The 21,912-nt window shown below is 40.7% G+C and overlaps 1 protein-coding gene across 1 annotated transcript in view; it reads left to right on the forward strand.

Moving 5' to 3' along the window:
- Positions 1 to 16,822, forward strand: part of TUBGCP3 (tubulin gamma complex component 3) — a 46,906-nt gene extending 30,084 nt beyond the window's left edge. The window contains exons 15-22 of the mRNA XM_077343742.1: positions 822 to 957; positions 2,733 to 2,801; positions 5,186 to 5,321; positions 13,228 to 13,316; positions 13,476 to 13,607; positions 13,901 to 14,041; positions 14,501 to 14,617; positions 15,755 to 16,822. Coding sequence (XP_077199857.1) covers positions 822 to 957; positions 2,733 to 2,801; positions 5,186 to 5,321; positions 13,228 to 13,316; positions 13,476 to 13,607; positions 13,901 to 14,041; positions 14,501 to 14,617; positions 15,755 to 15,913 — 979 coding nt within the window. The 3' untranslated portion in view covers positions 15,914 to 16,822. The remainder of the gene's footprint in view (positions 1 to 821; positions 958 to 2,732; positions 2,802 to 5,185; positions 5,322 to 13,227; positions 13,317 to 13,475; positions 13,608 to 13,900; positions 14,042 to 14,500; positions 14,618 to 15,754) is intronic.
- Positions 16,823 to 21,912: the final 5,090 nt, after the last annotated feature.

Below are 21,912 nucleotides of genomic sequence, written 5' to 3' on the forward strand. Positions count from 1 at the left end.
TCTGCTTGGTCTTCGTTGATGGAATTTTAACTGGCACTCCAGTCACTTACCAGGAGAGATTCTGCTTTTATTTCAAGTTTCTTTAAAGATGTTTTTAACCTTTAAGGTTGTTGAGAGTGTCTTGAAAATGTGACTGCAATGTTTGATCTTAGAACAATGTTCTAGAGGAAGTCACCTCCTCCCTCATTAGGATAGTGATCAACAATATGTACATACAGCCACACGCAAGGATGAAGGGTTTGCCCAAACTTCAGCCACATTGATTATCTGAGATCCTCCAAAAACAAGGGTTCAAGAGAAAATTAAGTCAGGGATGTTTTTCCAAAAGAGCAATACTGAAGGCACAGAAAATTACCAGGGTTGCTGTTGGCAAACTGAATTATTATTTGGGAAACCTAGGGAGACAATCAGCCCCCCTCCCAAGGACCAATTGGTTAGATACAATTGGGTAGCCGTGTTGGTCTGAAGTAGCACAATAAAATCAGAGTCCAGTAGCATAATAATTCTTTGTTGGCCTTAAAGGTTGGTCTTATATACAATTGGTTGTATATAATGGCACTGACTGTGGGATGCGACATGGTTACAGGAAGTTGCTTAATTATCGAGCCTGGCTGTGAATTCTGATATGTAACTATCGAGCTCTTAGGTCATTTTTGTTTGTGTAAATCCACAACTAGTTCTAAATATACAAACATAGCTTGTAATTTGTCACTTTCAAAGCACACTAATATGTGATCTGAAAATATATCTCATTGTTTTACTGACATCTATGTTGTTTTGTTAATACTGTTTTATCTGTCCTATTTTTATCTTAATTTTAGGCCGGAGCTTGCTAGGCCAGCTACCACTTTGTATCAGCATAATCTGACAGGAATCCTTGAGACGGCTGTCAGAGCAACTAATGCACAGTTTGATAACCCTGAGATCCTCAAGCGCTTAGATGTCAGACTTTTGGAGGTACTTCTGAGCAATGTCATGTCTCAGGAAAATGCTTGTCTGAGTACTTTAAGCAAAAAAATGGACAAAATTAGTTCTTAGCTTTTGTCATTCTGTCCTTGTATGTAGAACCTGATTTTTAAAATGAATTCTGTACAACTGTATACCTCTAATATAATGATTACATCATGCCAAAAATGGGCTCAGACTCAGTTTAATGTGTGACAATAAAACTTAAAGCCACCATGAAATGGAGTTGCATGTATTTAAGGCCACTGGCTCAATTGTTGGAACACAGTTTAAGCATTCATTCATTCATTCATTCATTCATTCATTCATTCATTCATTCATTCATTCATTCATTCATTCATTCATTCATTCATTCATTTTGTTGGATTTATTCTGCGCCACTATCGGCAAGCTGTCTCATGGTGGTTTATAAGAATAAAAGATAAAAGTCATACATAAAAAGTTAAAATATTCCAACCCCCCATTACCGAACCAGAAGAAGGCAGCGAAAAACTAAAACCCCAACCTCCGCACCTGGATCCAGCAGTGTCTTAGGGAAGGTCCAGGGGTGCCATCCATAGATGTTTACAATAGATGTTTAACCTGTGAGAGGGGGCCTCAGATCTACCACACCCTTAACCAGATCTACTAACCTTAACCAAAAACCTCGTGGAAGAGCTCCATCTTACACCCTCTGCGGAACCATGGAAGCTCCTGCAAGGCCCTTCACCTCTTCCAGGAGCTCATTCCTCCAGGTGAACCTTGCCTCTGAACTTGCCTAAACGATTCAGAGAGTTCTTATTTCATGTAACAGCTGCAGCTAGACTAATTGTTGCCCAAAGATGGAAGCAACAAGAACTACCTGGAGTGAACATATGGTTGAACAAAATTGGCGAATTTGTAATCATAGCAAAGTTAACTACTTTTTGTTACATAAAGAGCCTCTTGTGGCGCAGAGTGGTAAGGCAGCGATATGCTGTCTGAAGCTGTCTGCCCATGAGGTTGGGAGTTCAATCCCAGCAGCCGGCTCAAGGTTGACTCAGCCTTCCATCCTTCTGAGGTCGGTAAAATGAGTACCCAGCTTGCTTGCTGGGGGGTAAACGGTAATGACTGGGGAAGGCACTGGCAAACCACCCCGTATTGAGTCTGCCATGAAAACGCTAGAGGGCGTCACCCCAAGGGTCAGACATGACTCGGTGCTTGCACAGGGGATACCTTTACCTTTACCTTACATAAAGAATCCCCTGAAGAATTTTCCATAAAAAAACAATGGAATTGTTATAGAAAAGTGTTATAGAATGTTATAGAAAATGTTATAGAAAAGTGTCTTTTAGCCTTATAACTAACTTCATTATTGCTATATGGCTATTTTCTTCTTTTTTCTTTTAAAACTGCAATGAAAAATTGTTGGAAAAACTGTATATACAGGTCCTTTTTACAGATCGGTTCAGATACTACTATCTTCAGCCCAGTATTTATAGAGGGTGAGATTTCTGAGGTTCCTCTGTTCTCCATCCTGTTTACTTTATAAACAATGTGATGCTCCAATGGAGATGAACCCAGTAGACACAGTCTCCCTTATACTATATGCTCTCAAATGTGGTATTTCATACTTCGAATGTCACATTTTCTGCCAGAAAAGTATCTGACTATTTCCCATTCATATAGAATAGCCTTTAATAAGGGCCGAGGCTAATATAGGGATCATAGGTTCACTTTAGAAAACAACTACTAACTATGGATGCAATTGGTTTGAAAAAATAAATTTGTTTTTTCCCAAAAAAAAGGTGTCTCCGGGTGATACAGGCTGGGATGTTTTCAGCTTAGACTATCATGTTGATGGACCAATTGCAACGGTAAGGATATATATTTCAGGTTGTCATTTTCCAGCCTCTCCCCAACCATCCGGTTAATTCACTAAATACTTTGTTATTAAAATAGCCATTGCAGTTTTGGAAGTGCCTGATTAAAGAGACCGTATGGCACCTTGGATGGTCCCCTTTGTATTAAGAGTACAGTCAAAATCTCAATTTCCCTAAATTATTAATGAGTGTTAAAATGCCACATTTTAAGACTTTCATTATTTGAAATAAATAATTCATTTGTTCTGTTGGAGAATTTAGAAAGTACTTAATAAATGGATTTTCATTTTCTTCCATTATTCTGCAACTGTAGCAACTAATTTGGGATAATTTGCCAGAACTGTAAAATGTATTTTAGGGGAACCTATTTGTACTCTTTAAATAAAATCTGATATGTAGTATTCATTCAAACAGATGAGAAAATAGCAGCACTATTGTTAAAAATGCTTTTACCATCTGTATAGAATAGCAGTGCTTTCTGAACAAGATGTCTAAAGTGAGATTTTGACCAGCACGTTATTGCTATGTATCCTTTGGCGAATGGGAGATAATATCTCCATTTGCTAGTTTGTTAATCCATTTTTATGTTTTGTATCCCTTCCAGTAAATTGTAACTAGTTGCAGAGATGTGTAACCAGTTTCTTTATATTTCATCTTTTACTATTATTCATAGCAACTTGATATTGAAGGTAACCGTTTGAAGTATAGAAAGGAACTGTAGAGAAAGTGGTTTCCAACAGTACTGGAATTGTTTTGTGTAATAATGCATTTTTAAAGACATACACACACGTTCCATCTCCTGCTTTTTAAAAAAAATGACAAACACAGTTAACAACAGGAGTAGCAATAGTTCAGTAGTGAAAGGGTAAACAATTAGTTTGGCTCAGCCATTGCTGTCCAAAATTCAGATCAGTATCTTCAACATAGTTACAGACTTACTGGGTGGTGTGGTGTAAGTCAGGGGTCATCAACCCCTGGTCTGCGGCCCGGTGCTGGGCCGTAAAGGCCACGGTACTGGGCCGCCTGCAGCCGCGCCTGCCTCCCCCCACCTGCAGCGAGAAGGAAGGAAAGAGGCAGACGCAGCCGCCGGCACGCCACTGACGTAAACACGCATGTGCGCAGTTGCTGTGCATGCACGTTTGCGCCACCTGGTGGCGAAAACTCGCAGGTGCGGCAACTGTGCGTGCGCGTTTTCGCAGCACCCAGGCTGTCAGCTTTCCCCTCACCACGGAGGCGTTCCCTGACCTGAGAAAGGTTGGGTACCGCTAGTGTAAGTGACTCCTTCAAGCATCATTCAGACATCACAACAAACTGTGATGATCTTTTTGTTGAGCTCTTCATTGCCATGCTTGCATGTGACCCTTGCTTCTTCACCCTTGCCCTTGCTTCTTCTCCCTCCCTTTTCTGTCAGGGGGTGGAACTCGGCTGAACGCTTCCTGGAAGCCCCACTTCCTCACCCTGACATCTCAGATGGAGAACATCTAATGTATTGGCATTGTGTGGAATAAACAGGGCCAAGTTCATTGGTGAAATGGAACCTGGGAGACATAATGATAGTAATAGTGCTATTATATTTATGACCCGCCCTTCCCTGAAGGATCAGTGTGGGTAACAACATATATAAAAACACTGATAAAATAACCACAGTTTAAATAAAACATTCTGCACACTGTTAGTTCAGACTGCCTCTAATTTCCCAGTGTGGGAGGTACCAATTTCAATATGGTGAAGAACCAGCTGATGCTCAATCCAATTCCATGTGGTGGAAGAAGGGGGGCAGCTCTCCTGTCTTAAAATTACCAGGAGAGAATCCACATGGAAGATTTCAGTGATTTTTATTAGGGGGGGGGAGTGTAATTATAGCAGAGTTTCAGGATAACTGTTTCTATTTTTTCTGAAAAATACTCCCCTCACCCACTAAATATTTTATTCGATGTTTATTCGATGTTACTGTAGCCTAAGATGGTCAATTCTGACTAGCAGTGATTTTCCACTGTGTCTTGTGTAAACATGGTTTCCCTATTCCGGAAAACATTGAAATGTGGATATTAGAGAGTTTGGGCTTTGTATGTGCAAAGCATCTTCCATACTAGCAATTTTTTTTTATTATTTCCTGGCAAAGAGTTATTGGAGAAAAGGTCCTAGGTTTCCCCCCTTCATTCTTGTGTGTGTGTATTGACTCACCTTTCATTCTAATACCGTTATCCCAGTGCTTGCTTAACCTTTTTATTGGAAATCTCTTAACTCAGTTGGAAATGTGTGTTAGTTCTCTTGCAGTTCATCTTGATGTATTGTGCCAGAAATGACGCTTCATGTGATGGAAACTCAGGTACAGAATATAATAATATTTTAAGTTTGTGTGTTGGTCTTACCTGCAGGTGTTCACACGAGAGTGCATGAGCCACTACCTACGGGTCTTCAACTTCCTGTGGAGGGCAAAACGAATGGAATATATACTCACAGACATATGGAAAGGACACATGTGCAATGCAAAGCTTCTAAAAAATATGCCAGGTAGGTGAGTAACCTCCAGGGATAATTTGTTCAAGCCAATGCACTTATTGTATGCTAAACCAAAAATAAAATTAAAATTTGGGTTTTGCTAATTACAGATTGCTCAAAGGATGCTGTTAAGCAGATGAAATGTTGCTCCCAAGTAATTCCTAAGTAAAATTGGTCAGAATCAGACCTGCTGGGCTGGAGCTATGGGCTGGATTGACATCAATATGCGGATGACACTGCTGGATGGTTAGAGCACAGTCATCTGAAACTCAACCCCTCTAAGATGGAGGTCCTGTGGCTGAACAGGAAAGAAGCAAGACAGGAAGCGCATCTTCCCACTTTTGCAGGGGCACAACTTAACATCTTGACCACAGCAAGGGACTTGGGAGTGATCCTGGATGCCTCTCTTATGATGGAGGCACAGGTCACAGGGATAGCATGCATGATGTTTCATAATCTTCACCAAGCACAGCACCCTACCTGCCCCCAGACTGTCTGGCCACAGTGATCCATGCGATGGTCACCTCTAGACGAAATTTCTGTAACTTGCTCTATGCTGGCCTACGCTTCTCCTTGACCTGGAAACACCAGCTGGTGCAGAATGCAGCTGATAGTGTCCTCACTGGTTCATCTTAGAGGACACATATCCAGCCAGTTTTGTCCCAGATCAAGTTCAAGGTCTTGGTTCTGACTTTTAAGGCCATTCATGGCTTGGGCCCAGCCTGTCTGAGGAACTGTGTGTCTGCTCATGCCCCCTACTGGGCCTTTCACTCTGTGGGTACTAATCTGTTAGTAGCCCCTGGCCCCAGAGAGATATGCCTGGCCTTTACCCAGGCTAGGACCTTTTCAATCCTGGCTCTGACCTGTTGGAATGAGCTCCCAGGAGAGCTGAGGGCCCTGACGGACCTGACAAAGTTCTGCAGGGCCTGCAAAACAGAGCTCTTCCACCAGGTCTATGGTTGAGGCCAGGCCAGCAAGAGCGATGAGTCCTCCTTAGGCTCTGCTATAGAACCTGTGGGAGGTAGGAGGGACCTGGCCATCTTGGTACCTTGGGAGTTTTACAGGGTTTTATGGGATTTTATGGAATTTATATTTTTATGTACCTGCTTGTGTCTTCGGAGTTAGATAGATTAGCCTTATCCATGGTTCCTCTATATATTTGTGAAACAGCCTGGGGGGTGGAGCATGTCTGGCTGTTCAAGTTGGAATTGGCCTGATTGGCCCTGCCCCTGCAGCTGTCCCTGGAATCTAGCCTCTTTGCTCTCACACGCACCTCAGTGCCTGGAGCCAACAGCAGGTAAGGGGAGAGGGCCCTGGGCAAAGGGTTGTGGTGGAGGGCCTGCTAACGAGGGCCTCCCGGCCTGCTGACTGCCTGCTAAGGAGATCTGACCCAGGCCTGCTAATGAGCTGCCCAGTCCCCGCCCCACTTGATCCGGCTGCGAGCTGCGCCCCAAAGCCACTTTTAGCTGCCTGACCAGGGGAGGGGACCGTTTCTTAGGAATGGGCTTTGAAGCTAGTACATTTAATAATGATAAACCAATCTTAGACTTGAACTCCTTCCAGCCCACAGTTAGTATAACAACTTCCACTTAGCTTTGCCAATCACAGGGCACAGAACCTGTTGCCCTGGCTTACACTGCCTAATGAGGATTTTTTTTAACCCTTCACTAAACATTGCTGTTGTTGTTAGAGCCTCATTTTTCTGAGTGCTGTCCATCACTGTAGGAGACAATTATTCTTGAGGACAATTAAGTGATAGCAGCAGTTGGACACAGGAAGTGAAATGTTGGGAGGAAGAAGGGGAATCCTTGCCTAGGATTCTGCAAATAATTGCTGGCCTCCATTCATTCTGGTGGACTAAGAACTGGCAGATGAGCTGTAGTCTCCTCCCTTTTAGGCAGTCAGTTCATTATGATTCCTTGTTTCCTCCTTTCCTGTCAGGACATCTTTTAAGCATAGTTCTGAGAGGTGTGGATAGGTGAACTGCATCCACTGATGTGTGAATTCTTCCTAATAACTTTATGTGACAGAGTGAGTGGATTTTCCTTAATTACAAGAGTTTCACTGGGGAAGTGTGTTTAATCCCAAAGGAGTTATAAAGAATTTAAGAATAGTGAAATTTTTGAGATGGCCTTGAGGGGGCAATAGAGCATTACAGATGGTTTCTGACCAGTGCATTTCTCCTGTGCAAAGGCTTATAGCAGTGTTCGGAACAGAACCTAGTTTTGTCGTGTAATTTTACTGAATAGTGTTGTTGTTGCTTTTTGGGATGCAAAACTGGATTAATCTTTAGAACAAGTCAGTTGTGGTGCTGCTTTGGCCATTTACCGTTTCCCTGCATGTTCAAATGGGATTTCTGCCTCCACATTTAACACTTGGAGAAGGTAGTTTTTTGAAGAACGCTCCCAGAACAAAAAAGAAGATGGAGAAAAGCTAATGCCAGCTTTCATGAAAACTCAGTCTGTTGGGTTGCAGATGCCTCTTCTGCACAATCTTTTTGAGACATGCAGGGAATTTATTATTATTATTATTATTATTATTATTATTATTATTATTATTATTATTATTATTATTATTATTATTATTATTATTATTATTAAATTTTTAGACCACCATTCTCCAATTAGGTCTTAGGGCGGTTTACAGTGGCCAATGCAGACAACTGAACAAGGAAGTTTGGCCTGCACAATGGTGAGGTCCAGTTGTTGTTAGTTGCGAAGTCGTGTCCTACCCATCGTGACCCCATGGACAATGATCCTCCAGGCCTTCCTGTCCTCTACCATTCCTCGGAGTCCATTTAAGCTTGCACCCACTGCTTCAGTGACTCCATCTAGCCACCCCATTCTCTGTCATCCCCTTCTTCTTTTGCCCTCAATCGTTCCCAGCATTAGGCTGTTCTCCAGGGAGTCCTTCCTTCTCATGAGGTCCTGTTAAGGGATAGCTTTTCAACTGAGTTTAAATTGGACCCTAAGAGGAAAGTTTTCAAGGAAATCTGCCAAAAATTTATTTTGGCAGATTTCAAAGCGTGAAGTTGAGTCTTCTGGTCAGCTGCTTTAATCTCAGAAGTATGGCACTCTAAATTATGTCTGAGAATTCACTCACACATTCCATCTTTCTTGGTTTATCCAGTTGATATCTGTCAAAATGTGACTCTTTAGGAAGTGGCTTGCTTGGGTCTTTTGATTCACATCCACCTGCCTTGGGATGGATGCATGGTAAGGACGGAGCTATAGCCTCTCCATGAAATGAGATTGCCAACCTCCAGGCGAGGGGTTGGAGTTCTCCTGGCATTACAGCTGATCTTGGTATGTGAGGAAAATGCTGTCGAGCTGAGTCAATTTATGGCCATTGAAGGGTTTTCCTAGTGCTGACTCAGTCAAACCCTGCTTGTCTTCCTGAAGAAAATAACAACTTCAGAAGGTTATCCGGGTTGGATCATATTCCTGCTGAGCTCCTTCCCCTCCTCAGACTGTTTCCTCAGACTAGGGTCCACCCCAACGCAGGAATTTCTTAACGCAGCCTTTCCTCAAATGCCTCCATCTTTGGAAGGCTGGAATGCCTTCTCATGCTTGCTTTTGGCCTTGGGATTTTCCATTGCCTGCCTTTCTTTCTTTCTTTCTTTCTTTCTTTCTTTCTTTCTTTCTTTCTTTCTTTCTTTCTTTCTTTCTTTCTTTCTTTCTTTCTTTCTCTCTCTCTCTCTCTCTCTCTCTCTCTCTCTCTCTCTCTCTCTCTCTCTCTCTCTCTCTCTCTCTTCTCTCTTTCTCTCTTTCTCTCTTTCTCTCTCTCTTTCTCTCTCCCTCTGCCCCTCCCTCCCTCCTCCCCCCAATGACCTAACACCAAGAATGGGATGTTTGTTTGTATGAGTGTGAGGGGCACCCGGGATGTGGCCTGGGAGCCAAGGGAACGGCAGCCTGAAAAAAACTTTGAGAACCAGTGTTTTAGGCCATCCTGCCAACTTGCACTTTAGTTCCTGTGAGCAAGAAAACAAACAAACAAACAAACAAACAAATGTTATGTCCTATTGGAATTACAAAGGCTAGCAGTCTTCCTTGTACCTCCCTGCCACCAAACCGGTCCAAGAAAATTAAATTGGGGACTTTGCCACACTAATGTGTCTCTTCCTGTATCCTGACAGAACATTTCAGGAAAAAAATGATTGGAGTATCCTCCCTCCCAAAGAAAAGAAACAAAATAGAAAAATTACTGGGTTGTAATTAATAATTATTCATCATGCTTTTATTTCCTTTGAGGGATGAGAAGCCAGCTGGTTACAGTGGTTAAGAGTGGCAGCCTCTAATCTGGAGAACTGGTTTTGATTCCCCACTCTTCCACATGCAGTCAGCTGAGTGTCCTTGGACTGGTCCCAGCTTTCAGAGCTCTCTTAGCCTCATCTACCTCACAGGGAGAGGGAGGGCGGGTGATTGTGAGCTGCTTTGAGACTCCTCCAGGTAGCAGTGGTCTTCTCTCAAACCCTGTTAGAAAGTGGAATAGTATGAACTTAACGGGGCTTCTAGCAATGTTCTTCAGAAGCTTCCAGTTTTGTCTTGTTTTTGTCATACTCTGCTGCTCTTCAATTCAGATATTTAGTATGAGACTGGTAGAAGGTAACGAGACCCAAATGAAGCCTGTGCTTGAGCTGTAGTTCTGTTGGTTTTTTCCTTTTGCCCTGGTTTGGTATATTGTATCCCCTGTGGTTTTTATAATCTTATTTTCTGACTTTTAAGTCTGCATTGTCAATGTTGTGTTTTCTCTGGGAGTACAGGAATATTAAACACAGCAAACAATTCTTTGGCCTTTCTCATAGGTAGTCTGTGGCATACAGGTGTCATTTTTGTTGTTTTGTTTAAACTGCAGTGCAAGCAGGGAAGCTTTGGCATGGCCTTATCTCCTTTTGAAGCTTGCGCTACACCTGAGTACCCTTGACTGACGATGCTTTATCTCCTTTTCCCACAAAGTTCAGTCTAAGCATTTTTGCAAAGCTCACCCAAAAAGAGCCCAGAAAGCTCAGAAGGATCATGCTCTGGAAAAGGGAGACTCTGCCTCCCAAGGTTGAACACAAACCCCAGAAATCACTAGGTAGGCTACCCAATATGATATTCGTTTGGTTTGTTACTGTCATAGAGAATGGCTCATTGGCTAAAACACTGACTTGCAAGCTTCTTAAACAGATTTGCCCATTAAATGGTCTATGAGCAAGAGAGTTTTCTTCCTAAAGAAGTAGAATATTGCTTTCAAACTTTATGGTATGTTTTAAAAGAATAAAACAGAATGAAGGATGAGATGCAATGTATTGAATGGGCATAGAGAAGGATTGACGGAAGGTAGTTTGGACAAGTCACTATCCTAATACTGAAGAACGTGTAGTTCTGATACTCAAAAACAAACAAGATTCCTTGGGAAGGGAACTACAAATGGAATATAACTGCTATTTCTACATGGTAAAGGATTTAGCTGGTTATTTCCTGATCAGCCACGGCTTCTCAAGGTGTGGTTGGTTTCACGCAGAAAAGCGTTTTGAAATGAAGTCAACCACAGACTGGCACATAAAGAAAATCATAGTTGTGGTGTTTTGATATGTAAATATTGTGTGCTTTATTTGTGATTTAATGTGGGCTTTTATAAGAATATTGCAGTAGTTTAAAAAGGCAGGCTTCTAGAGTAAGAAAGAAGGGAACTGGATGGGTGATTGAAGTATGTTATGACTGGCTGGTAGCTGTATCGTAGGGGGCAAATTTTACTAGTTGTGAGGAAGGGATTTTTCAGAGTGTGTGGGAAGAGAGTTAGATGCTATGGAGTATGAGAAAAACCTATGTTCAGTGTGGAAGCTATGAGCCTAAGTGGCAAGTGAAAAAAATAATCCTTTGTGACTAGATCTATTTAAGGAATTTTCAGACAAAGAAAAATTGTACCCATCTACAATCATTATGCTTATTGCCTTTACTGAAACAATGTTATCATCTAAATAAGCTCTATTTATGTTTAAGGGGGGGGGGAACCAACTGTTTTGTTTAAAGGATCCCCGTTTACTTCAGAGCCAGCCCTATGCACTGACTATTCTGTCATGCTAGCAGATATAACTATGCCATTCTAAGAATTGTAAGACCAGACCCTTTGGGCAGCGAAAATAAGAAGGAAACACTCAGATTGTGAAGGAGGCAGCATAGAGAATCACCTCAGAATATTATTGAGTAGTGCATTTACAGGTGTTACATATAATGGGTCTCAGAAAAGAGCAAAACATTACAAAATTCTATTTTGAGTGTCCCATCTTTTCTGTAATTTCCTCCAGCTATCTCTGCTGCCTGCTATGTTTTGAAACAGTCTCTCTATAATGCGGCCTTTCTCAACTTTTTTACCTTTGAGAAACCCCTGAAACTTTCTTCAGGCATTGAGAAATCCCAAAATATGGTAGGGAAGCATAGCAGTGTAAATGCCCATCTAAAGTGCCCCCCCTTCCCACCCCCTTCAGGTCCATCATTGGCCATTTTGGGAGGGGAGGGAGGGTTGACATGACCATATATGGTCATATCCACCAATAAATGTTTAACACATTTTAAAAAATATATTTAAAAATTAATTAACTCCTACCCATTCCAGAAATCCTTCCAGGGCTGTCAAGAAACCCTAGCGTGTTATAGCGTTTTGCACTGGCTGTTAACAAGTCAAGGATAAAAGTTATGATGTTAAGCACCAACTTTGGTATTGCAATGGCAATAGGCACCCAAAAGTCACTTTTAACTACTCTTATTTTAATTTTGGTGCAGGAACTATAGTATTAAAATATTGAACATACAACCTGTTAATAGTCTGAAGCATGTGAGTAATTATGAAGATTGGTCCCATGTTCACATAAACTTAAATTACAGTTCAAAGATGATTGATCCTGTGTAATTCTTTAGATTAATGTTCTGTCTGTGAACTAGAAATTCTTAATCCCAGTTGCTGTGTTGGAGTATTGTATAATGAGTAGAACATCGAATCTGAAAAAATATTGGACAGTCTTGGATTTTTTATAGGTAGCTGTAGGATTGCTTAGCTATTCTGACACCACATCCTTTGCTTCTTAAAGAGCTCAGCGTATTCATTTGGTTGTTTCACTGAGAAGTTGTTGGTTCCTATAATATAATACAGAATTAGGTAGTGCCAAAGTGGGAGACATATTGTCTGACCCTAGGTTTTTAAACAATTCAGGAGAAATGAGGTATTTTTAGGCAGCAGTAGTAATTCTATAGATCATTTGAATGATTCTGGGGAGTCATGTCTTCCTTGTGCAATACAGTGATTGCATCTGCCTAATAGTAAAGCACGTATTTCATATTAGTTTATTGCATTATACAAAATGCAATACCTTTGCATTATACAAAAGTTCCACAGTGCTGGCAACATATAACTTTGATCCTGTAGTTAAATTTTTGTAAGGGTGGTGTATTTTAAGTTTGTAACCTGATGCAGTACTGAGCATAAGCAATTATGGTAGTAATGCAATGGGATTAACATGATGGTACCTTAATTCTGACATATGGATTTGACTGCAAATTCCCACAGACTGGGGAGGTTGCACAAGCATGTTCAGGTGTGGTTAGATATTAACCAGTTTCTTCCCCTCTTGAGATGTGCCCCCAATGCCACATGGTGTATTGTCCTGGAGGTTCTCCTAATATTCTGCAGTGGCTTTATGGTAAAAGCAGTGGGAGCTGCTAGAAGAAGGTGGCAAAAAACCACTTCTATGAATTCACTGGAAGACTAGATCAAACCATGGTGTATTGTATGCCTCCCCTATCTTTAGGTTCTTCCTCTTAAAGAACGGAATAGGCCGATACTGCAACTTGTTAATGGAAAATAAAAAACTATATATAATAATCTAGCTGGATTTTTTTGGCATTAATTTTAATATCCAAATTCTTTGGGTTTCTTACAGAGCTTTCTGGGGTGCTGCATCAGTGTCACGTTCTGGCATCAGAAATGGTCCATTTCATTCATCAAATGCAGTATTACATTACATTTGAGGTACCCTTTAACCATCTGTTTTACTGTTGTTTTTAAGTAGGTAAACATTCTTGTTGACATATCAGACTAATTATGTTACAGAAGTGTGGAGCAGAGAAGTAATTGTTTCAATTCTCTCTAAAATAAAACATGTCCCAACACTGATAGTTTGTCTCATAGGTACTTGAATGTTCATGGGATGAACTGTGGAACAAAGTTCAACAAGCTCAGGACTTGGATCACATCATTGCTGCTCATGAAGTTTTCTTGGACACAATTATTTCTCGTTGTTTGCTGGATACTGACTCAAGAGTAAGCTCTTTTATGTAATCATGAGTTTTTCATTTTCTCTATTATTCTCTTAACAGAACTTTCAGTGTTGAATTTATTTCACCTGGGTTTCCTAGTGATTTATTTTATGATGCTTCGAAAATATCTGTGTAATAATCTTTTCTATGTGTCCCCTTGCTTTAGAAGGAAATAGTAATAAAGCAGTATTTTGGCAAATCTGTAGAGGTTTACTAATCTTGGTTTCAACTTAAACACCTCATTTTTTCAGATATATCTTGCTTGTGTCTTTTCAAATTATTACTATCTTTATGTAGATGCTTCTCAACCAGCTTCGAGCCGTCTTTGATCAGATCCTTGAATTTCAAAATGCTCAAGACACACTGTATAGATCTGCCTTGGAGGAGCTACAGCTACGATTGCAATTTGATGAAAGAAAAAAAGAGCGAGAACTCGAGGTACAGATTGTCTTCAATGACATCATGAAAGAAAGCAAGAGAATGTATTTTCTATATTCCTTAATATCATCTCTTTCACTCTTGAAAGGTTGGGTAAATAATTATTTGTAGTCACAACTGAAGCCCTTTCTTTATTAGTTTTTGAATAATTCTTAATTGAAAATGAATGCAAAGGTCAAACCTTCGTTTTTTCCATTACAATAACTTGGGTGGCCATCTGCTCTTTAAATGAGAGAAATTCTTTATTCATAGTTACTACACTGTTTGTCAAAGAATATCGTTGATTAATTTCTTGACTTTCAGAGTTGAGAGATCATCAGACTAATCTAAGACACTTGTAGCCTCATAATAAGTATTCTAAGAAAGTCAACATGTTGCTTTGTTAATAAATGCTGCTGTGTGAATTTGTGCCTTTTGATTGCTAATCCCAAAATGTCATTTTTCACTTCAATTCTTAAGGGTGAATGGGGAGTTACAGCTTCAGAAGAGGAAGAAGAGAATAAGAGAATTAAAGAATTCCAAGACTCAATACCAAAAATGTGCTCACAGCTGCGGCTTCTTACCCACTTCTATCAGGTATTTAAAAACTGTTACTGTTGAATTTTAGATAAATTACCTATGGATGAAGTATTGTTGCTGTCAAAGTATATGCTGATCTAACTGTTCTATATGGAACATAGAGGAAGGTGAAAACCAATGAAGTACAGAGTAGCCTGTTCCATTATTGTATTACGGGAAGTGTGATACTCCTTCTTAACAAAGGAATGGTCAAATAACCCACACATGATTCCTCAGCCATCGAACAGTCTACAGATGAGCCTGCATCAGAGGGCACTCAGGCTAGAACAAAATTCTAAAATGGCATACAAATAATTTAAATTAGTATGTTGTTAAAAACTCAACCATGAACTGGACAGAATTTTTAAGACATTCGCTTGACTGCATTCTGGTGAGAACAAATTTCATGGCCATCATGCTGCTAATTTCAGTAGGCTCTTAAGTCCTTTCATTTCATTAAAGTCATTAGGCAAACTGGATTAAAAAACAATTTTAATTAATTCACTACAAGGGTGGGAGAAATAAGGAGAATCAGTAAAAAGGCTTAAAACTATTTACAGATAAGACATAGCTTTTGCTGACATATTGTTACAATGTTTCTGTGAACTCTTGGGTGCACAGAACAGCCAATTATGTAGTTTTCAGGTGATTATTGCCTTTCCCTCAGCCTTGGGATTCTCACAGGGTAACTGTTAGCTTCTCTTAGAAAGTACTAATCGTCCACCAGTTTCCCAAAGAAATTGGACCCTGAGATTTCGGTCTCTTTCTCAGGCATTCGCTATGCTAGCCTGCTTTCCTGCAGAAGTCAGACTCTGAGACTTAGATAGTCACTAAGACAGCTTCTGTCCACGTTAACATTCTGGAGATGCAAACCTTGCTTTCTCTCTGTTCAGATTGATCTAAGGTGGCGGTGTAACAGTTTTTTCTCTTACTCCTCCCTTCCGTGTGGTTTCCTCAGCCATCTATGGGCCTGGGTTGCCTATCAGTCACTGCTTCCCTACAAGCTTCCCTAGCAGAGCGAGGATTAAATTCAAACCTCTCTCGGATCCTCGCGTGAGGATCACACCGGCTCTCATCATGATTTCATTATATTCAAATATTAGTATGTGCACATTTATCTTCATCTTGTTTGGGTTTTCCCCCTCTTTTTTTCAGGGCATTGTGCAGCAGTTCTTGGTGTTACTGACCACCAGTTCTGATGAAAGTCTTCAGTTTCTGAGCTTCCGGCTGGATTTCAATGAACATTATAAAGCCAGGGAACCCAGGCTTAGGGTGTCTTTAGGCACTAGAGGGCGACGTACTTCACACATATAAACCTCTCTGCAAGGAATGTCTCAGGATGGCTGAAGGTTACCTGTTGGCTGGATGCAGCAGTCGAGATCGGCATACTCAAACCAAATGGCATGCAATGGGGGTTTGTCATTATTGCAAGCAACCCATTTTCAGTCTTGTGATTGTGCAGAAAGTAAAAAGGCTCGTTTCATATTATGTAATGTTTGATATTACTAAGTGAGCTTAAAATGTTAAAAGTTTGCTTATGACCTCATTAACAAATCACTATATTTTTCTGTGGTGCTTTTGAAGCACATTCTGCCATAATTTATAATTGTGTCCGGGAAATTTATATTCACTTGCAGCATTAAGAATGGTTTATAATTTCTCATTTCAATTCAGAAAACTACTTTTGTTTTAAAGCCACCAGAAAAGGATCTGGTCAGTGAATATATTTGTAAAGCATTTTTTTCCCCCCGATTCCCTTTTTCAAAGTCGTGATGTACTTGACCGTGTCTTAAAACAAGTCAGTTTAAAATATGTCCAGTAATATTTAACATTTTCAAAACAATTTATTTTTCCAGAAAAAATTTAAAACTGCTACACAGAAACAAACAATAGAGAGACAACAGGAGTGAAACATAACTAATACCAGTAAAATGCATTTGGAGCCTCGGCACAATCAAGTAATGCAACATGTAAATATGAATAGATGTGAATGAAGTATTTTGTGTTCAAAATCTGGTATATTAGAAATTAATTTAAATAATGAAGACTACTTATTTTTCTTTCCTTGCCTATTTTTCCATTGTACATAGTTATATATTGCTGTCCAGATTTTGGGGAGAAACATTTTTGTAAAGAAGTCACTATATATCAAGTCATAGCTGATTACCATTTGTTATATTCGCAGGTAAAATGAGTAGAGAATAAACACAATTATCTTTCAAACATTCTTGTCTGTTTCCTCGACCTGCCGTAGTTTCAAGCTTTAGCTTTCAGTCTTTTTCAAAGTAGGAACTGACTTCAGATGAAAAATACAAGTACACCCATACTTCACAGATGACGATGCCACAAAAGCAGCTCCTGAAATCCAGTATTCATAGTACCATCCTAAACACGAAATGGTTTATGATAACTAAGCCCAAAGTTGGTACCTCTGGAATATACCATTGGCCAGCCCTGCAAGCATAGTGCTGATGCATGGCGTAACCGGAACGTCAGCATAGCAGTTGGAGGTGTTAGCAAGATACGGAGGCACAGCTGGACATTCTGTGCACTCTGAGCTTCTCCAGCCCCAGGTTTGAGGCTGGCATAGTTAGGCAATAAAAGCTCAGTCCTAAGACCTTGGTGGCCATGGCAGTAGGAGATGCTAATCAGCATCTCATGGCATATTTATTTATTTATATTTTTATACCACCTTTCCATATGGCTCTGGGCGGTTTACATATAACATCATGGGGTAATTACATAGAACATTGCAACAAATATAACAGTCATAACATGTCAACCAGAACAATATTTAAACAGGTTCTTCAGTCATGGGAGGGGGTGTCTGGGGGGGCAGTGGGTGTTTTAGGGCTGGTTGGCCTCAAGCAAATGCCTGGTGGAGGAGCTCCCTTTTGCAGGCCCTGCAAAATTGTGAGTTCGGACAGAAATAAAATGAATTGCTCCTGATGTCATACTTACTGCACCTGCAATAGGAATGACAGAATGAAGGGAAGAAAAGGAGAGGGCCACGGTGATATTCTGCTGAGGTTCAAGCCACTGGGGCAGTCTCTAGCTTTCACTAAGACTATTTCCACAGTACAGTCTTCCATTTTTTTGCCTGCAAGTTGAATTCCCATTTGATGCTTTGAGCTTCCAGCACTGGTTCCACAATAGGGCTTTTTCTTCTAATTCCTAATGATCCGGCTTCCCTCTTCAAACACCCCAAAATTCCTAGCATCCTTTTCCCCCTGAGTTTAGGATGTTTAACCTGGAGAAAGTAGAAGTTTAAAATGCCAGAGTAATTAATCACCGCAGCCATTCTACCAGCCAGCCCAGAGCCTTCCAACAGTGCTGGAGACAAATAAAACGGCAAATGCAGCTGGATGCAAATTAATAGCCATATCCAGAACACTAGAATGAAGTATACTATATTATAGGTTAGGAGCAGGAAGGAACTGGGGGTGAGGGGGAAGGACTCGTTTCATTCTATATCACTTCTTTCCTCTGAAACAGACCACTCTTTAAAAAGAGAAGGGAAATTAATTTTAAAAATGAATACATCCTTTCTAGCATTAAAGCCTTCAGAGAAGATTACAGCTAAAAAGATTTGCTATGGCGTAATTATAGTGTTAAAAAAAACCCAGCTTTCTTGGTAGTGGGGGAAGGTGGTCAGTTGGGAAGACTGAGAGAAGGGGAACTGTGTACCAGCACTTCCTCTAGGAGAAGTTGCCTCAAGACTTGGATTGACTTGTAGAGAAAGTGAGATTCATGGCTATTATTTTTAAAGAAGCACTTCTTTTGAAGTCTTTTGAAGCACTCCTTCCATGCACATTAATGAGCATGAGTCACATCAGAGGTCTATTTGCCCTTTAATGTCATATGTGACTTCTTTAATGCCCAATACTAGGACAAAAACTGAGGACTTTACTTTTGATGGTAAAGGGACAAAAATGGACAATATCTTAAGGGTGAATTTAAAAATGTAGAACAAAAACATGCTTCATGGGCATCTCGTTGCTCAATTTCCAGTATTTAGCTCCATTATTCCCCATGGGGGAATCTTTTAAAAGGGCTGGAAGGGCTGTATTTTGAGCAAATGGCACCAAAATTGTACTGGAGCTGCTGGTTCATGTCCATCCCTCAAGTTTTAAGTGGATTGGACCAAGAGTTCTACAGATACCTGAACAAGATGTCCCCAGTCATCTTCCATTATTACCTCTGTAGGGAAAATTCCACACTTTCTCCAGGGTAAAGACTAGTTAAATACATGGGAACAAGCAAAGCAACCACTGGCCCAAAGCTTCTCACCTAAAAAAGAACCAGCAAGCCCAAAAAACGATGGTAGAACCACAAAATCCCAGCAGAGGCATGAGACAGCGTGGCAAGCCTATCACAACCAATAACCTTTGTACATTCTGAATGACTAGAGTTCTGGCCCAATAATTGTCCCTTGGGCCATGAACTTTGGCATAACTCCTTGGGTGTAAGGCTTTTCATCACAATCATGATGGAACATTGGTTCCTAACCATTGTAAGACTGGGATGTGCAGCATTGGTTTTCACTTATCTTCCTTCCATTCTGTGTTCCAGACAACCTTTCCAGTCTCCATCAGAAGATGAAACTCCTTTCTACAGAAATAGGAAATACAGCCTGTAACTTGCCAGGGTATCTACTCTGCTTTGCATAGTGAAGAAAGACAAAGGTCTCTGACCCATATCAGAAGCCTTAATGACTTCTTCAAAGCCAAAAAGTTCCAGATGGTGACCCTAGCTTCCATGTTCACTCTCTTATAATCGGAAGCTTGATTCAAGTCTCTAAATTGCAGCTGGTATAGAATGTTCTTCTTTGGAGTCAACGACATGAGATCTGAAGCATGAGCAAAGTCTACCTCAAAACCAATGAAAGCTATAAAATTTGAGCATGGCCTTGCTGCTGGCCATGGCCACTCATCATATGTGCCCAGAATGAGCACAGTTGTGTGGAGTTCACCCATCAATTCTTCCCAATAATTCAACAGGCTAGAGAAATTACAGATACCTATTGCAGGGAAGACTGGGGGAGTTGTGTGATTGTAGAAATAACACTGAAAGAACACCAGTGGATAGTAGGCAACCTCCTCCTTCCTCCTTCCTCCTCCTTCTTCCTTCTTCCTTCTTGTTCGGAATGTGTGCATCATACACACGGGGTAGATTAGCAACCTTAAAACAACAGAGGTGGGGACAGGTGAAATTATGCCAAATAAAACTGTACTAGTAACAAAACTCAGCACAAGCCACACCGTACAAACAGCTTATGAAACTAATGAGTTTAAAACAAATTTCCCAGTTCTGCATGTCTGCTTGCTCTAACGTCCATCTGTCATCCAGACATTTAGGAAGGAGTTCATGTACCCACCTTACAGAGGTCTGGTATGGACTTCTCGACAAAAGAATGGACATTGTAGCTGCTTCCGCTGAATTTGCTCTGACAGTATGTGGCAGCAGCCTCTTGGCAGTGGTGCTAACATGGAGATGTTAATTCTAGAATCCACTTCTTCAAATGCTGAGATGAAATCTTTTGAACCTTTTTCTATGGAAATATAGTGTTTTCTTGGTAGAAAAAGCCAAGAGCTTTTTTAAATATCTGAAGTGTGCAGTACTCACTCTGTATTTGTTGTAGAGTTGGGGGGGGGGGGATGGTGGCTGGTAGTACTATGTTCTGAGACATATGGAGTTGTAGCTCCATTTCAGGCCAAACTGATAGATTTGATTGCAAAGTCACTTCATCTGCCTCCTTCATGTCTATGCAGATGAAAAACATATCTGCACTTAGGAAAGGCAAGCTAGAAGGTATTGAAGCCATTCTAAATGACTTTGTTTCAATGAAACCGTTTCGCCTCCACAGATCCAAGAAAGGTTGCATGCACCCATCTCTTTTTGGAATTGCAGACTATCTGGAATAAAGGCCAGTAAGTATCTGAGAAAATAAAACCTATTCTATTGTGTTTTTTTAAAATAATAGCTCCTCGACCTTCTAAAGCAGAACAGGCAGTGGGCTTTTAACATTGAAAACACTGACAACAGGTCAAGTTGCAAATTCTATGGCATAACCTAGTTTGATTATTTAAGCGCTCAGTGATCACTTGCAATTTGCTCCCAGCCACTTAGATATTTTCTGAGAAGTGGGGATCAAGATCCCTCCTCAGCTCCTGTGTCAAAGACCCCATTTAGACTATGGCGTGGTCTTGGTACATTGTGAACCTTGAGCTTTTGAAAAGGTTCTCTCTATACATGAGCTGCATATTCTCCTACTTGAAGATCTTTCCACTGGTGAAACTGACCTACGTCTTACTTTAAACTTATTGCATGGGAACTGCTTGTAAAGACACGTGAGAGAAGCCCATCAACTTTGCTGTGAAGTGAATCTTCTGAGTTCTCTCCAGCTTATCCTCAGTTCTCTCACTGAATAACCCTGCCACTTCACACATTCCTGAGGATGTGCTTTGGCTTCATTGGACAAAGTCTCTCATCTCAGTGAAATATGGGGTGGTTATACACTCGCAGGTTTCCAAGAAAGTCAGATCACTGATGCCATTAAATTGCCCCATTTAAATCACCCCTTTTAAAAATGTGTGTGTGTTTTTTTTTTTGCATACCATAGAAGGATTATGTAAGGGATTGTGCATTTGAGGGAGCTTTCAAATGGGAGAGTACTTCATCAATTGTACTAGGAGCTCATTGGTAGGCTGTGGTCAGCAGCCATGTCGCCTGACTGACACATGCTGCTGGAAGAGCCTCATGGGAATCGTGGTTCATGGGCTTTCCGTTCAGCCTTGGTGTAAGACAGCTCAAGGGAAGAGACAGAAAACACAGGAACGTTTATGCATGCCATAAGAAGCGTCCCTGAAACCCGCTTAAAGGAAAAAATTGTGGCCAAGCAAGTTTACAATACAGTCTTCAATATGATGGGTTGAATTTATTTGCCCCTTTATTAACTTGCATGCCTCTGCTTTAACCATGAGGCCAACTCTGTTTTCAGTCTCCTTCCTAATAATAGCATTTTCTTTTTTAAATTGCATTTGCACACTGAATCAACATCTTCAGTGAGTTACCTACCATGACTCCAAGATCTCTTTCCCAGTCAGTTACCACTAGTTTGGACCCCATCAACATTTTTTTTTATAATTGGGATTTTTAGCTCCAATGTGACTACTTGCCCTCACTGAACCTCATTTGCTACGTTGACACCTGTTTGCCCAGCCCTCTGGAGTACCTCCATGTTTTTCACTGCTCTGAACAACTTGATGTCATTTGCAAACTTAGCCACTTTGCTGCTTACTCACAGCTCCAAA

Source organism: Paroedura picta, chromosome 6 (genome assembly GCF_049243985.1).
Source record: "Paroedura picta isolate Pp20150507F chromosome 6, Ppicta_v3.0, whole genome shotgun sequence".
Lineage (NCBI taxonomy): Eukaryota > Metazoa > Chordata > Lepidosauria > Squamata > Gekkonidae > Paroedura > Paroedura picta.